We start from the raw sequence: 17,785 nt of genomic DNA on the forward strand, positions 1-17,785 counted from the left end.
GAAGACAGGCTGAGAGAGTTGGACTTATTTGGCCTGGAGAAGAGAAAGTTCCAGGGAGACCTTATTGCAGCCTTCCAGTACCTGAAGGGGCCTACAGGAAAGATGGAGAAGGACTCCTTATCAGGGAGTGTAGTGATAGGACAAGGAGTAATGGCTTTAAACTAAACAAGGGTAGATTCAGATTGGACATTAGGAAAAAATTCTTCCCTGTGAGGGTTGTGAGGTCCTGGCACAGGCTGCCCAGAGAAGCTGTGGCTGCCCCCTCCATAGCAGTGTTCAAGGCCAGGTTGGATGGGGCTTTGGGCATCCTGGTCTAACATAGGGTGTCCCTGCCCATGGCAGGGGGTTGGAACTAGATGATCTTTGAGTTCCCTTCCAACTCAAATTATTCTGTGATTCTATGAAATATTGAGTTAAGATTTTTTTTAAAAAGTCTTTGTCCTAAAGACTGTTCAGTGGTAACAGCAGAGCCCTAAATTGAAGAGCTGTACATACCTTCATTTCTGCTGATCTCTATGTCAGCAAAGAGTCCAATTTTGATGACTTGCCATAAAAGACCCAAAACCAGGTAAGGTTTCCCTTCTTTCAAGTCTTCAGCTCCAATGTTAACAACATGGCATCCAATGGCTGAAGCAGAGTTGAGGGCAAGGTTCAGATTTTCCTAGGGAAAGAAGAGAACTTCTGAATGATGCAGTAACTGGAGAGATGAGGATACAGGAAGGAAGCACAGCCAAAACAAATGAAATCTGTGAGCAGCTTCACTGTCAATGCATTTACATACATGTCTGACCATAGGGAGCAGGAGGACGCAGAATCTCCTGGGATTATAGGTAGATTCTGGATCCCAACACAAAGAAGGAAAGGGCCTCTCTGGCAAAGGCAAAGGACACTGTGTCACAAGGCCTTGGAGCTCAGGCCATATATAAGCATTCACAGTGATGTCCTGGCTCAATCTGGTTATCAAAGCCTTTACAGCTAATGCACAAGCTGTAAATATGTTCAAGTGCAGATTTAGCATCAGGAGAGGCAAGATCTCCTCCACTCAGGCTTGCACACATGGAGGAATGAGGTAGCTACAACCCAGTCAACTGGCAGATATTCCAGGCTCAACTCTTCCTAAACGCTATGCAAAATCCCTAACATGTAAACTACACCTAAGTCACTAAAGTGGCAATGTGTACAGAACCCACATGGTCATAGGAATCAGTAACAATAAACCTGTTAAGTTTTTAACGTTGCAGTTTAGCCAAGGTCAGAATTAGGCAAGCCTGGATATGGGGTTTTTCTGGAGTCCTGCTTTGGAAGTGTTCAGCAAAAGCAGAGGGATTCTGTGATTCACAGTGAGGGGCAGAAAGTTATGTTTCAGGAAAGTTATCTTCCTTCACCACTTCATACCCATTTAAAAGAAAGGGTGTAAGAAAATCAGACCCACAGGTCAGCTCTCTTCGAAGAGGTGGCTTGGTAAAGTCAAGCAGGCAAAGAAGCCTGGAAAATATAATTCATCAAACAGATACACTATTTTTCACATGAATTTAATCACTGCTGGCATGACAGAGAGATTTGATTAGATATAAAATCCAGAGAGAGACATAGTGTAAATTCTCATAAGCTAAAAAAATTGGAGCATTTCAAATTAATTACCTTTTCTCCACCAGACAGCTGTAAAAGGGTTAAGTTAAAGTGGAAACTATATTGATCAAATCATGTCTACGTGTGACAGGGATTGATCTGAGCTGCGTCACTAAGCTATGCTGCTGCCCAAAATGATTAGAACTGAAAAATGTGGTATACAGCATAAAAATCCAATTTAATGGCTTCTGAGCTTATTTGAGCCTAGCTAATGTTCCATCAAATCAGAGTAGCTGAGGGCTAAACTGCGTTAGGTTCATATATATATATCTATTTATATTCTGTACCCAGATACATAGATCCTGTTCATATAAAAATACCTCCCCACATAACCACTGAGAAACACAATAAACTTTAAATAGAAGAAAATTAGCCCCTTTTTGTTCATTTTTTACATCATATACACATGCACATAATAGAAATAAAGAAGGGATTAGTGTTCAAGAGGAAACTGCGTGGACCATGAAAGGCTGGCAAAGGCTATGGACCCATCTCAGGCGAGCTGCACAGCCTGGTACACCATGGATCATGGTTAACAGTTTGGTGGGGACATCAGACTGCAACACACCATGGCCATGCCTGCGTGACCTTGGATGTGGGGTTCAGCCTTCTGAGAGCTACTCCAACTAGAACTGGTCACCTTGTTACCTATTTGCTCTTGGACCCGTATGGCTTCTACCCCAAAGGTATATAAAGCCTTGAACTGGTACACTTTATAGATTGGGCTAAGGGCAGTTTGCTTAGTCAGGTTGCTCATCTGTTTGGAAAAGAGAAATGTGTGGCTTTATCCTTTATGACACAAACCTAAGCATCTCACTTTGCAACACTGCCTGATTGTATTGGGCAGGACCAACCTCTCCAGCCTTTGCTGGAAGTTATTACATCAAAGCATTCTAAGGTGAAAAGCAATGAATCTTGTTACAGTTTAGTACCTGTATTGTGAAGGGTGTGAGTTTCTTTTTGTTGATTGTTCTCTCATCAATGGTATCTGGCACTGAAAAGTTGATCATCTTACTGGAAATAAAAGGAAAATCAGTAAGAACAACACTAATGCAATCTAGCTTTTGTCATCACACTGTGGGACAAGTCAAAGAGCTGGAGAGTTACTGAACAAATATAGATAGGCAGCCTCTGTTTTCACACATAAACGCACAGGCACACACGCGATACTCAAGAAGTTGGTCTGGGTCACGTGCAGACACCAGTACTACTGGTGTGAGGCCAAAAATACCACAAGTTGAAGTTGTGTGGAAAAATTCTGTGAAATCACTATCTCAGGCTGCTTCACATGAACCCCCAAAAGTCCTTGGACAAAAATAAAACCAAGTAAGTCCTCATATTTCACTGACTTAATCTTATTGCAAGGGGCTGGAGGCAAAGAAAAAAAGCTCAGTTAACGTGATAGAAGCTTTATGTTTTCAAGAAGAAAAGGGGAGGCGAGGGGAGGGGAAGGGAAGGATGAAGGGAAGGATGAAGGAAGGGGGAAGGGAGGGGAAAAGGGAAGGAGGGAGGGAAGGGGGAGGGAGGGGGGAAGGGAAGGGGGAAGTGAGGGGGGAAGGGAGTGGGGAAGGGGGAAGGGAAGGGGGAAGGGAGGGCAAGGGAGGGCAGGGAAGATGAAGGGAGGGGAGAGGAAGGGAGTGGAAGGGAAGGCAAAGACTCATGAGCTTAATGTAAAGTCACATTTTCCATTTAAACAGAGGTGTGAGCTTCTGCAGACTCACAGTTCCCATCTGTGAGAAAGATAATTACTACTTACCAAAGCACGATGCCATCACCGACTGCCTGAAAGAGGTCATCTGTTTCTGGGTTCATTGGGAGCACGTGTTTACAGTCAGGGTCCTTCTCAAGGGCTTTATTAATCCAGTTGACAAAGGCATACTTTTCTTCCTCTGTGGACACAACACCAAATCCATCAGTTTTCTGTGCAATACTTCTTACTAGTATTTTACTCACAAGGGCAGAACTCTTGGTGTGTAAGGGGGACTGTCCCGTCAGTGTAACTGATCAGTGAACCCCCTGCAAGGGAAGAAGGCTCTGGGGAAACAGGCAAGTGATATGAAGACAGCGATGGTCTTGAGATGGTTAATATTCCTTCCATATTGCTTCCTCCTGACTGGGGTTGCCCGATGGGTGTATTATAGAGACTGGAAATGAAGTTCATGGGATTCAACTGTATTTGAACACGTTGTTTCACTTTGCTAACTTGAAATCCCACATAACTTCAAACAAATTAAAATAAATGAACTTTGTACTGTACATTACCCCCTCCATATATGAAAGGTCTATAAGAGCATGGCCAGGGTGTAGTGGAGTCCTACAGGGATGAGTCCAAGACCTCCTCCCTGTGAAGCTGTTTTGGAATGTTCTGTGCCCAGGAGGCATGAGAAGCAACCATGGCTGCCCCAAACCGTCAGCTTGGAGAAACAGGCTGGGCAAAGAGCCCTAATGGGTCATGCTGATTCAATGAAATGTAATCATGCTGAATAGATTGATATAAGTGTAGCTTAAGAGACAATTAATATAACTTTAGTATAAGAATTTTCATGGTTTTAAGAATAGGTTAGTTTAAGAGAAATCTGCAACTGTGTAAGCTGCTTGTGAGAGCAGCTGCAAAACTTAACCATAACAATGCAATAGTAACAGACTTGAAGATAAAGAAGTAAGAATTTGTGTGTTTTTAGGAATAGATTAGGTTTGGATTTTAACAGAATTTGGCTGTAATCACATAAGCTACAAAACTTAACCACAATAGTGTAACAGCCTTGAAACTAGAGGAAGCAGAAGATAGGGGAGTCATAAATAATGATACTAATGACCAATTAAGAGACAGAGTATATCTTGTTTTCAGCGAAAAACTAACTAGTTGGTGCAGGTGTTGGGAGCCCAGATAAGCCTGGAGAGGAGACATGGGGAGCGTGCGCTGAGAGCGAGGAGGGTGTTCAGCCTTCATCCCTGGGGACCACCGAGGGACCCCCGGGTGTCACTGAGCATGCTCTGTCTGTGGGGAATTAATATAAGTGACTTCTTAGAAAATAATTTGCATAACTCTGCCTTTTCCTAGAAATTCTAATGAATACGTAGAGTTAATCTGTATAAATATGAGAAATGTGTCTTTAATGGGCACACACATCCGGAGGAGCGATCCCCTGTGTGCCCAGCGCTGCAATGAAGGATACCTGCTTAACAGTCCCCAAGGCCTTTGAGTTTTGATTCCAGCTTTCCGAGGCATCAATGCCCACTTTAGAAAAAGGTCAGGAACTATTTGGTTACAGGTGAGTTTACCGAGAAACTGCTGAAGAACTGGTAAAATGTACAAGGAAATGGGTGAGCAATAACAGGGAACCCATATCTTGTTTCTCAGCTGGGACAGCAACAGGCGAGACCTTGTGGTGCTGCAGCTGTGCCAGGAGGCTGTTCTCCAGCAGACCCGCAATGCCTTTATGGTAAGGGAACCCACCTCAGCTGGAGCTTCCTTCCACAGCAACAGCTCTATCCACCCCAATAAACCAGCTCATGCTGTTCTTGACAAAGACCCTGCTCTGGTGCTTTGTCACCTTCACAACTCTCTGCCTTGCACCAGACTCCCCTGAACAGCCGCCGAATCACACCAAGGCCAAAGCACCTTGATTTGCACCAAGGTGCAGGTGATCTCCAAAGGCACACTTGTTCCTAGGTGTTGTCAGTATAGTACAGCTGTACTTACCTGAGTAAGAGTGTTGTGTGCCAGCAGTGGACTGCTCAGATGTCCCCCCAATAGCACAGATCCCCTCCTTTTTGTTGATTTGTTTTCGGAATGACTTAGCAACATCATCGCTCTTCAGGTCTTGGAAAATCTTTCAAGCACAAGAGGCAATCTTAAATTTTTTTGGCAAATAAAACCAAGCTAAAACAGTGAGCTCTTGGGCCAGAAGACATGTCCTCTCTGCTTCATACATAGGGAAACACAGCTTGTGCATTATTCAGTGGGTTTCTATGTAAAAACTGTGTACCTGCTGTGGTAGAACAGGATCATGTTTTCAAAGCAGTGAACAAAGGTCATCTAAGCAGCAGAAATGTACATGGTATGAAACCACAGAGGTAAAATGTGCAGGAGGAGGGCCTTTAAGTTTCAGTTTGTAGAAAGGAGCAGTAAGAATGTTTCTCTGTTCCAAGAGAAATTCCACTATTGTAGCTTTTTTTTTTCCCAGTTCAGACCAGAGAAAAACCCACCTTTTTAACAGAAAAAAACCCCAACCCATAAAGTTTTCAGTTTCAATCTGCTGATACTTTTCATAACCCTCTAGCTAGAACATAATATTTCTGCAACTTATATCTGAAAAACTTCATCCCACTGAATTGACCAAGGTAAAAGATATTTAGTCTGTTCAACATGCAGGTGCATTCATGAAGCTTTTCTCGGTTAATTGCAGGCTTTTCAGTTTGGATACCTGCCTGCTCTCATCAAGAGGATTCCTTAGATTAACTAGGTTCCCATGAGACCTTGTGCTTGTGCCTCTGCTGTGCCCTGGGAACCACCTTGAGTATCCCACCTGGCATTTTACTTACTAAATAAATAACATCTTACTTACTGAAATAAATTCATCAAAACTGATCCTGCCATTCCCCGTGGCTGTCAAATTCTGAATGAGTTCTCTGGCTTTATATCCTGGGAGAGGGAGATTGGCTGCCTTCAACACGTCTGTTAAATCATTGGCGTGGATATAGCCGTTCCCGCTGATATCTGCAAAGATTAAAGCAAATATTTAGATTCTACATCAGCCTAATGAAATCCCATGCACACAAAGACTGTTGTTTTTCTCTTGCCTGGGGAAGTGTACATTATACATAATTATTTGTGATCCCAAAATCTAATGTTTTCAAACCCTGCAGTGTCATTCACTCAAAAATAGAATTACAATCAGCATTTAACAAACTTAAACTCACAGTGATGAATTTATGTGTTAGACTTATAGTAATAACTTAACAAAACAAGGTTTAGATGGATATAATTAACTTTCCAAAGTTTATATATAGTAAGTGATTTACAGAGAAAGTATCCTGTCTACAGAGCAAGCAATGAAAATGGATTTGATGTAATACAGAGTTACATCTTACATGTGTAAGGTGTAATATATATATATTAATAGATATTACTTGTGATTTTGACTTCTTCGCTGCATCTAACATCATCAGAAGCCACAAGTTTAGTTTGGAGGCTTGGAATTGCATATGGTCATGGTTCAAATAAAAACTTGTGTGTTTCTCTGCAATGGTGCTAACACAAATAGTCCTGCTGAGCCTGTTACGACAGGCACCGCCAGATATTATAAGAAGATCACAAGTTTCTGGTAAAACGCTATGGTTATGTACATATTTATATATATATATATAGTTATATATATAGTTATTGTTGTGGGTTTGTGTGGCAAGGTTTTGCTAGCAGGAGGAGCTGCAGGAGTGGCTTCTGTGAAAAGGTGCTAGAAACTTCCCCTATGTCTGACAGAGCCAATACCAGCCAGCTGAAGGCTGGACCTGCCACTGACTAAGGCTGAGACAATCAGCAACATCAGCTTTGTGATAACACATTTAAGAGGAAAAAAAACCCACAAGTGTCAGCCTTTTGGCACCAGAAAAGGTGGCAGAGAAGGGAGTGAGAAGACACTGACACCAAGGTCAGTGAAGAAGGGGGGAAGTAGGTTCTCCAGGTGGCCAGAGCAGAGATTCCCCTGCAGCCTGTGGAGAAGACCATGGTGAAGCAGGTTGTCACCTGCAGCCCATGAAGGGTGATGGGGAGTACAGATCCCACCTGCAGCCCATGGAAAGATCCCACAGTGGAGCAGGTGGAGACACCTGAAGGACCCTGTGATGCCACTGGAAGCCTGTGCTGCAGCAAGCTCCTGGCATGACCTGCAGCCAGGGGAGAGAGGCCTACACTGGAGTACGTTTGCTGGCAGGACTTGTGATCCTGGGAGACCCATGCTGGAGCAATCTGGTCCTGAAGGTCTGCACCCCATGGAAGCCATGCTGTGGCAGTTTGTGAAGAACTGATGCCCCCGTGAGAAGGACTCATGTTGGAGAAATTCATGGAGGACTGTCTCCCATAGGAGAGGCCCCATGCTGGAGCAGGGGAAGAGTGTGAGGAGTCCTCCACTGACCCCAACCCCCATTCCCTGGCCATCTGTGCTGCTTGGTGAGAGAAGGGAGAGAAATCAGGAATAAAGTTGAGCCTGAGAAGGAGAGGTGTGGGGGGAGGTACTTTAAGATTCGGTTTTATTTCTCATTATCCTACTCTGTTTTGATTGCGCAATGTTAGATGCATTTTATTCTTTGTTGAGTGTGTTTTGCCTGTGTGGGTAACTGGTGAGTGATCTCTCCTTGTCCTTATCTCAACTGGTTAGCCTCTCATTCTCCCTGCCCAGCTGAGGGAGGGCAGTGGATAGAGTGGCTTTCATGGGCATCTGGCCTCCAGACAGGGGCAAACCACCACAGTTATATATTTATATTTGGGTTTATATATATGTGCATGTTTCATATTATGCAGGGTTTTTTTTTTCCCCAGCCCATAGGCAGAGGTGATTTCAAATTTGCCGATTTCCTGCTTGGTAAGTTGCAATGTGAGTCACTTTTTGCATGCAGCAAAGAGCACTCAGCTCTCAGCACCAGTAGCACAGCTTAATAGAGACTGCCAAGAGCATCCTGGCTATTTCTAAAGTCTTACAACAAAAGGATCTGGACTTGGAGAGGGAAATGTCTGGGAGAGGAATGAGAGCTGCTTTCTAGCATCTGCTTTGCCAGTACATCAAGTGTACCAGGCACACACAGTGACCAGATGTTTCAGATTGTCCACCTGGACTACTTTGTGCTCAAAAATCAAATTATCATCACCCAAAGCAATAAGGACAATGAATTAACACATAATTGAGTGAGGTTGACAGATCTGAAAATAAAAGTTAAGTGAGCATTGAGAAACACGAGGATTTTTCTTAGAATTTGGGTAGACAGTGATGGATCTGCATGACTTTAATGGAGACAAATCAGACAAGACCTTTAGAGTCCTGGAAAGGAAAGACAGACTTAAAAAACACAGAGAGCTTGAAAGGTCACAGTAAAGGGATTACAATTGTTGTAGCCTTTTCCACATTTGTCCTCTTCAGACTCTTCCTTCCCCAGAGGTATGCAGTTTGCTTTACAATAAAAACTTCTTGCCCTCCAAATAATTTGCCAATAATATTCTTAGGAAATATTCTTAGGAAAACATGTGAGAGTACTTCTGACAGGAGTTTGTGCAGCTTCTGAGGTTATTTCATAAGCCCTCCTGCTCAGTAAGAGGCCCCTGCTTTTCAGCATGGTTCTGTGGTTTCATCTAGCAAGGGCAGGAAAAGACTGTGGTTTCTGTGACACTGCAGGTCAGTGCTAGAGTAAGCTCTGTTTCCTTGCAGCTGGTCAGTGCGTGAGAAGCTGCTGGAGCTTCACACTTCTGCAGCCTTTTTACTGTTCCTGTACTCACCAACTTTGCTGAAAGCCTCCCGTAGCTCTGCCATCTCCTCGTCTGAGAAGTGTGCTGTCGATGCCATTTCTTGTTTCTCCAAGTGGCAGCCCTGCAAGAAGAAAGCACTTCATTGTTTTGGATGCCTTTTGGGGTTTTTAATCGCAATGAGAAAGAGTGGGGGTTCAACTGGATTCTCAAAGTCTCAGAGCAGTTCCTCATAGCTGAAAACCCAGTTCCGATCTGCATCCCCAAAGCAAATGAAGGGGCAAAATCCTGCGTACATGAGGTACAAATCCATGCCCCTCCTGTTGTTTTGCCAAGCTCTGCTCAAAATGCCAACAGATTTATTTATATAAATTTCATTGAAATTGAATCCTACCTCTGCTAACTTTTGTTTCTCATGGAGAAAGCTGACAAAATTGTGTTGGTTCTTGTTATTCTTCCTTTGGAAATACAGTTCACAGTGCTGGCAGAGAAGCAGCAGCCATGTCTGCTCCCAGGGCTTGGGGCTGGAGCCAGAGCCCAGGGGCATGTTTGCACTGCCTGCCTTTGGGTACCTAATGAGAAGGCCAGTCACCCTTATGGGAGGGAGGGCGGGCGGGATGGATGGATGGTTGGATGGACGGATGGGGAGAAGCTCCTTCACAGGGTGTTCAAAGCACCAGGTCGGGCTCCCAGGAGGGCAACTTCTCTTCCTGAGTATGGGGAGAGTTCAGGGACTTGCTCTGTGATGTACCTAAGTCAGTGTTGGAGGTTGGATGGCACTTTAGGAATGGGTGGCTGGAAGGGGTTTTCTTGACTTTCTTCTCATCAAAGATATAAAGCAGGAGGAAGGATTAGACTTCACCTTTCTAGTCATCCTTCCTGATAATAAGAAAGTTTACTTCCATTTGTCACATCGTTTAATACTCTGCCAGAAGATGCACGTTATACCTTCCCTGCTTTTTCATGCAACTACTGTCCCCTGCATCTATTCATGAGGAAACTGTTCAGGAGATAGACTATCTATTATTCTATATTTGTGAGAATGACTCTAGTTTCCTATGTCTCTTTAAGTATTAATTAACCAAACAACTATTTAAATATAATAGAATGGAAACCTGAGTGGATCCTGGAAAGTGGTTGCTGTAGCTACAGTGTTCAAATGAGGTGGGGGGGAAATCAGAAATGCCTCATTCCCAGACTAAAACCAATGTTACATCCTGGAAGCTTGTATTCCAAATATAGAGAGAGATATAGGGATAATTAAAAAAAAACCCAATACATATTTGCTATAGCCCTCTACAAATGCAGAGTTTTGTACAGCTTACATGGGCTTCAGATTTAATGCTCTCCTGAACTCATGGATTGCATGGATTCCTTGTACCTGTGAGAACCACTACGGACATGGCTTTGAAATGGCCCAAAGGCAATCTCATGTGGTTGGCTTTTTGCCTGCTGTCTCCCTATAGTATCATGCACTCTTTACCTGCCTCATCACTGTAATTTTAGGGTGAGGCCAGTTTCCAAAGAAAAAAATATTCCATCTTTGAACCTTCATAAGTAGGAAAATGCAGCATAATCCATAATGCAGTTGCTCTTGGGACAGGAGAACCCATGTGTAGCTTTCAGCACAACAGAGATGGTGATTGCTACTGAAATACTAATAAAATATTAAAAATGGCTCTAACCACTCTAAAGGATTATCTATAAAAACCCCTGTGATCCACTAGCAGCGTGGGCTATGTAAGCTACAGTAAAATTAGATCCCTAGTCTTCCTCCTGGAATCTTTCCTGCTTCTAGTTCCTCACTGCCAGTCTTTCTGCTGTGTGCTGTGTGTTTCTGCAACATCTGGCTTACCAAAAATGCACTGGATGCATGAAAAACTTAAGCTATCAACAAGAAAATCCATATTCCACTGCAAGATCATCCCTTCCAGTCCAGCCACTTTAACAAACAATATAATTTGCTTAATAGACAAGAAACAACACAGGTTGTTGCTTGTAACAATACTTTTGCAAAGAGTTTTATAACCTTGAAAAAATCATATCACCAACATAAAATGGATTTTTCTTGATTGCATAAGAAGTTGTGGCCTCTGATCAGTAACTAACTGATCTGTTTAATACAGAGAATCATGTTAAGAGTACATCTGTTTACATGTGTGGGCATTTATAGGAATAATAGGATGAAGGGCTTTGATATAATGAACCCTTATGATGTCTTTTTTAGATCAAGATCATCTGCTCTACTGTAAAGGTGGCTGTGCTTAGCTGAGAAATGAGATGGATCTCTGAATGTGTCCTTGATCACCAGAGGAGTAGTTGTATTTGGGCGATGGAGGTATCGTCACTGCCTGCTTGGACACCCAACCGAGTTTCTTCTGCATCTTCATCCCCTTAGTAGCTCTCGATTTCAGCCTGTCAGCTCCAGTATCTAACATCACCTGGAACTGCTGGCTAAAAACCTTCTCTCTACTCACACAGCGATGAGATTCAGACAGACCAGCCTTGTGCTGCCCTCTGCACAGCTCTTTTGGTAGGTCAACTGCATCGTCTTTCTGAGGGATTGAGACTGGTGCCCATCACAGCACATCTCACCTGTAAAATCCCTACCAGCAATAAAATTCCTTTACAGCCAGCACTTCTACACAGTTTCAGGGTTACTTCTAGTCCCAGTTATGGCCAGGGACTGCAATAAAGGCAGGGAAAGAGTTGAAAGTCTTCACTGAGGGTCTTCTGGGCTCACTTGCAGCCAAAAGACCTCCGTGAAGTGCATGCAAGCCCTCAAGTTTATGCTCAATTAATCAAACCCAGAATTTTCAGATTAAAGGTTTCAGAATTATTCATAATTAAAAAATGGTAATTTTTTAAATTCATAGAGTAGTAAAAACAAAACAGAGGAATCAAGAGAGTAAAAGTGCAAAGCTTTAGCAACACACAGCAAAAAGGAGCAAATCAACTTTGCTGAAACTTTTCAGGATGTAACCTGCTTGTTTTGATTAGATCATTAAAAGACAATTCTGATATTCAGGCATACAGAAATGTAAAATGCTTCTGAATAATTCCTACTGATTTTATCAGTCAAGAGCTGAGTCATTTGCTCCAGAGGTCAAACACTTCCAGCACTTCACCATCCTCAATGCAAACTGGAAGGATCTTGGGCATACTGTCAGCATCCCTGGGTGAATAGTGTAGTAACTGGTAATCCACAAGGTATTATAGGCATACGGTGCCCTGCTCTAGTCCTAACTGTTTGCAAAATTAGTATGACAAGGCAGATGCAGATAAAATAAAAGAGTGGATGGTTGTCGTAGTTTTGCATGGCAGGGTTCTGGTGGAGGGGAGGCGGGCTGCAGGGGCGGGGGGCTGCAGGGGTGGCTTCTGCAAGCAGCAGCCTGAAGCTCTCTGCAGGCCCCAGAGAGCAAACACCAGCCGGCTCAAAGCCGGAGTCATTGCTGACCAAGGCTGAGCCCATCAGCGACGGTCACAGCGCCTCTGAGAATCACATGTAGGAGAAAAAAAACCCACAAGCAGCTGCTTTTTGCCACAAGAGGAGAAGATGAAAAGATGTAAGAAACTGTGTAGACACCAAGGCCATGAGGAAGCAGGGAGGAGGTGCCCCAGGCACTGGAGAGAAAGATGCCCCTGCAGCCCATGGAGAAACCCATGGTGGAGCGGGTGTCCCCCCACAGCCCATGGAAAAGGCCGAGACCCCACCTGCAGCCCATGGAGAGTCCCCACACTGGAGCAGGTGGAGACACAGAGGAGATGCTGTGACCTGTGTTGGAGCCTCGGCCAGCACTTGCAGCTTGTGGAGAGAGACAGAGAGAGAAAGAGAGAGAGAGACCCATGCCGGAGCAGGTTTGCTGGATGGGGGGAGGAACACAACACTTGTGACCCCATGCAGGACCAGGCTGGAGCAGTCAGGACCCGAGAGACTAAGACACATTCTATGATTTCTCACTGCACTCCATAGAAGTGACCCACAATGGGGCAGCTGGTGAAGAGCTGAAGCCCTGTGGGAAAGTGCTCAAGTTAGAGAAGTTGGTGGGTGGGACTCCATGCTGGAGCAGGAGAAGGGTGTGAGGAATGCCCTCCCCTGGCTAAGAAGGAAAACAACGCGTGAGGAACAGACCAAAACCCCCATTCCCCCAGTCCCTGCCCCTCCCGGTGCCACAATGAGGGGAAGAAGGGAGCGAAATCATGACTAAAGTGAAGTCTGCTAAGAAGGGAGGGGTGGGGGGAGGGGCTTTAAGATCTGGTTACGCTTCTCATTGCCCAACTCTGGTCTCACTGGGTGTGCAGTGCAGTGTAATAAATTACAGAGTTTCTTTCCTTTATTCTGTGTTGAGTCTGTTTTGCCCGTGCTGCTGATTGCAGAATGATCTCTCCCTGTCCTTATCTCAACTCCTGAGCCTTTCAATAAATATTCTTTCCCCTGTCCAGCTGAAAAGGGGACTAATAGAGTGGCTTTGGTGGGCATCTGTCCTCCAGCCAGGGTCAAACCACCACAATGGTACAATAGCGAAGGTGAATATGTGCAATATGGGTGATATGAACAAGTTGAAACAGTTTCTTTGAAGGGAATAGCTGTTGAGGAGCTGAGGGAGGAGCAAAGGGAAAGTCAGCTGATAGAACCAGGGGATAGGTTAGAACACAAAGATGCTTATAGCAAGAAAAAAAGAGAAAAGCTGGGCAGAGAAGCAGCATGGCAAGAGGGGCAGTTTGAGAAAGAATGAATGCAAACAGCTTAGATATCTGCGAAGATGAGATTTTGAAGGTCAGCAGTAGCTGCAAGGAAGAATCTTGGTCTTGGTGTGACTGAAGGTCAGCAAAGGGATTGAAGTTCCTTAAAGCGAACATGATGAACATCAGAACATCAGCACAGATGTGGAAGAAGGCAACTGAGGAGGAGAAGACAGCTACAAGGGTTAGCACAAGAAAGAGTGGAACTACTAACAAGAAAGAAAAGGAAGGTAATAAAAATTCAGAAGGAAAATAAAACACCCCTCGAGACAGACTGAGCCTCAGGACATGTGAATTACACACTGCCTGGAAGTGACACACTGTTCCTGTTTGTCAACCAGCATAAACCCACTGTTGCAAAAGCATTTAAAAAAAAAAATTGTGTAAATTCACTCCTTCCTCCCCAGAAAACTCTTGAGTTACAGGTTAATGTAAAAAAAAAAAAAGGGAAAATGGTCTCACTCACTAAAGCTGCTGAGAACTTTAACAAACTGGCATCAAAAGATCCTCTACAAAGCACTCCCTTCCCTGCCATCATTTCCAAACCGATACATTACAGCCATGCTGTAAAGCACCCTTTTGTTTGACCTTATCCTCTGAAGAACCTACTATCACACTGATGTTTTAAGAGACCTAATAACAAACTATTTTCAGGCTGGCATATAAAAGAACAACTAAAAAAATCTCAAACTTGAACGTTACTGCTAATTTTAAATAGAGTGATAATGATGCTCTTTCATTTCTTTCAGTTTTGCAGCCATAGTCTGAGAAACTGGCTCGTTATGTATTACTTGGCAAAGTGTGCACCCACCATGCAATATAAATAATAAATGGCAAAGCTGTTAAAACCTAAAGGTTTTCCAAGACTTGTATTAAATGGTTACCTTGGTCCACATTTTCCTCCACTTCTCTGGTGTTTAAGCTTTAATTGCAAGCAAGGCAACGAAAACCTTGAAGATGTGAAACTGCACTTTACAGCTAGACATAAAGTTGTACCTTTCCCCAGAGCAAGCAAACAGATTTCATGGGGAAACATTACATTCCACAAACACATATTTAAGTCATCGGGAACAACTCAACTGTAAATTTGGTGCCAAGAAAGTTGAATAAAAGGCTAATGTTTAGTCACTTTCCACCATCAGGGTATTATTTTGTTAACACAGTAGCACTTTGTTAATAATACAATAACCCCTCTAGCTGCTGATCAAGGTTTTTTACATGTGTTCCCTGTCACATATAAATTTGCCTTTTTCTTCTGCTATCTCCTCTTCAAACTTGTTTATTTTCTCTGAAAGTGGTGAAACCAGGGGCACTCACTGTTTCAAAACACAGCTGTTAGAGTTGCATGGGGCAGCGTAAGACCATGCCCCCCTCCACACACAAAACACTGCCTTCTACTTTCTCAGAGCTCACAGCTCCAGTTCCTTTTCTTTTCTCTCTCTTGTCTCGTCCACAAATTCAATTTCCAAATATCTGGCTTTCTGTAAGGGTTGGGGAATACCTCCTTGGCTCTTCTCTGCATCAACCTTTCCTTTCTAGCTGATACCAACAAGCCACCACCAGTGATCCTCCCCTAATGCACACCCTGCCCCATACAGTGCCACCAGCCATCAGGAATAAGAGAAGTGGCCCCAGAATTGCACAGAAATTCTTGTGATAGATCTGAAGTGTCTGACAGGCCAGAAAAATATATGGGGAAGTAGAGAATCTCAAGCATACTAGTTCTTTATCCTATACTTGTATCTTTGGAGCCCTCTTCACTCCTGGTCATTCATCAGAATATCCCTGAAATATTTCTGTCTACCTTCCTCTCATAAGGTCCCACACATGTGTCCATATATCCATATGCATTTCTGTTCAAATTATTTGCCTCAGGTGGCTTATTTTGTACAGTACGGAAGGGTTAAGGAGAGAACAAGAAAGGAGATTTGTGGGTTAGGCTCTGGTAACTGTTTTTCTTCTGGAGACAAGTTTTTGTTATTTTTGTTCCCACTAAGGGGCGAGAGAAAGAGAAAATATCCAGTGGATCTTATGGTGAAAGAAGAATCAATGCTGCAACCAAAACTGTGGCCTAGAAGTTCGAGTTTCCTCTTGTGCTCATCATCAAAACCAGCCTTCCGCTAAAATGCAACAGGCGAAGACATCTTGTTGGCACTCAGCCAAATATCTTCTTTTTGGCTAATCCAGAAATTAAATAATATTTTCAAATCCTAATTAAACTTCATATTCTCAGCATACTCGCTATTATCCTGCTTCTCTCTCATATATTTATTATTATCTGCTGTTATTGTTAACAGCACTGATCTAAATAATGTGCCTGTATCCCTGCACTAGCAGGGACATCCACAGTGCTCCCATAGCAAATTAGGATAGTAGCAGTAATGGTAAATTTCTCCAGCCTTACTGATGGTTTGGAGCAGTCATAATTAGCAGCAATGGCTTTATGGTATCCACCCAGCCTAGAAAACCAACCAACCCAGTTCAGACAAACAACCAATCCCACCCATGTCTTTTATTCTTGTTTGGCATGACAACTTCCAGGCAGATAGCATAGATATCTTTTTGTGATAGGCTGTTTGTTTCTGTTAATTATAGAATCATAGAATATCCTAAGTTGGAAGGGACCCATAAGGATCATCAAATACAACTTCTGGCTCCACACAGGACCAATCAGGTCAGAGCACGTGACTGAGTGCATCATCCGAACGCTTCCTGAACCCAGCCAAGCTGGGTGCTGTGACCACTTCCCTGGGGAGCCTGTGCCAGTGCCCGACCACCCTCTCAGTAAAGAACCTCTTCCTGACATCCAACCTAAACCTCCCGTCGCAGCTTCATGCTGTTCCCTCGGATTTTATCACTGGTCACCAAAGAGAGGAGATCGGTGCCTGCCCCTTTGCTCTCCCTCGTCAGGAAGCCACAATTATGAATTAGGTAAGAATAAAATTAAGAATTAATTAATGTCAGAATATAATTACGAGAGAAAAGCTAGAATACATAAGTGTCTTCCTCCTTTTGTAATTCAGCTACCCAGCTACTCGCCATGACTGACAGCATCAGCAAATACCATCACTGTTTGAAGCACATGTCCATTAGATGAATTTCTGCACAACAACCTTGAAAAACATTGAAGAGGCATGCGGAATTGCAGCATATTTAAACAGGTAAGGAGGTTTGTTTTAAAAAGTTGGGGTTTTTTTTTAACTTTAGCAGCTGAAGGAACTGGGGTTGTTTAGCCTAGAGAAGAGGCGGCTACCTTAAAGAAGGCTTTAGTGAGGTGAGCGTTGGTCCTTTTTCCCAAGTAACTAGCAATAGGATGAGAAGAAACAGTCTCAAGTTGCATCAGGAGAGGTTTAGATTGGATATTAGGAAAAATTTCTTCACTGAAAGAGTGGTCTGGCATTGGAACAGGCTGCCCAGAGAGGTGGTGGAGTCGCCATCCCTGGAGATGTTCAAAAAACATATAGATGTGGCACTCCAGGATATGGTTTAGGTGACATGGTGTATTGGACAGACAGTTGGACTTAATCTTAGAGGTCTTTTCCAACATTAAAAATTATAAGATTTTCAAGCTGTGCACGTAGAGGTATAGCTATTTCCCTATGTGATGATCTATGCTATAGATACACACATGGATAAGAGCTTTTTCTAATTTCCTCAAAAATACTGAGTTAAATCCCTAAGTAGACAGAAAGATATCTGGCTCTATTAGCAGTGTGTAACCTGGATATTACAGTACCTTCCTCCAGGTGGGATCTTGCTGCTTAAATCGGCACAGAAAATAGAGAGACGAGTCTTTAAGAAGTTATAACAAATAGTTACTGCCTGGTACATGATAAAGATTCCCAATGTAGCCCACAATAAATGACACTCTTTGCCTCAAAGGCATTTTAAATGAGTGGTGCCTGCAACAGCAAAATCTCACTGTGTATATGCAGGCACTGGAATTGTTGGGCTGTTGCA

General features: G+C 43.4%; 1 protein-coding gene across 1 annotated transcript in view; it reads right to left on the reverse strand.

Moving 5' to 3' along the window:
• The window catches only part of LCP1 (lymphocyte cytosolic protein 1), a gene marked incomplete at its 5' end in the record, with an annotated part of 58,073 nt that overhangs the window by 14,474 nt on the left and 25,814 nt on the right, over positions 1-17,785 (reverse strand). The window contains 7 exon segments of the mRNA XM_084264262.1: positions 496-661; positions 2,562-2,643; positions 3,386-3,518; positions 5,333-5,462; positions 6,198-6,349; positions 9,116-9,183; positions 9,185-9,206. Of these exon segments, the coding sequence (XP_084120388.1) occupies positions 496-661; positions 2,562-2,643; positions 3,386-3,518; positions 5,333-5,462; positions 6,198-6,349; positions 9,116-9,183; positions 9,185-9,206 (753 nt within the window).

The sequence above is a fragment of the Gallinula chloropus genome, assembly GCF_964237585.1.
Source record: "Gallinula chloropus genome assembly, chromosome: 1".
Lineage (NCBI taxonomy): Eukaryota > Metazoa > Chordata > Aves > Gruiformes > Rallidae > Gallinula > Gallinula chloropus.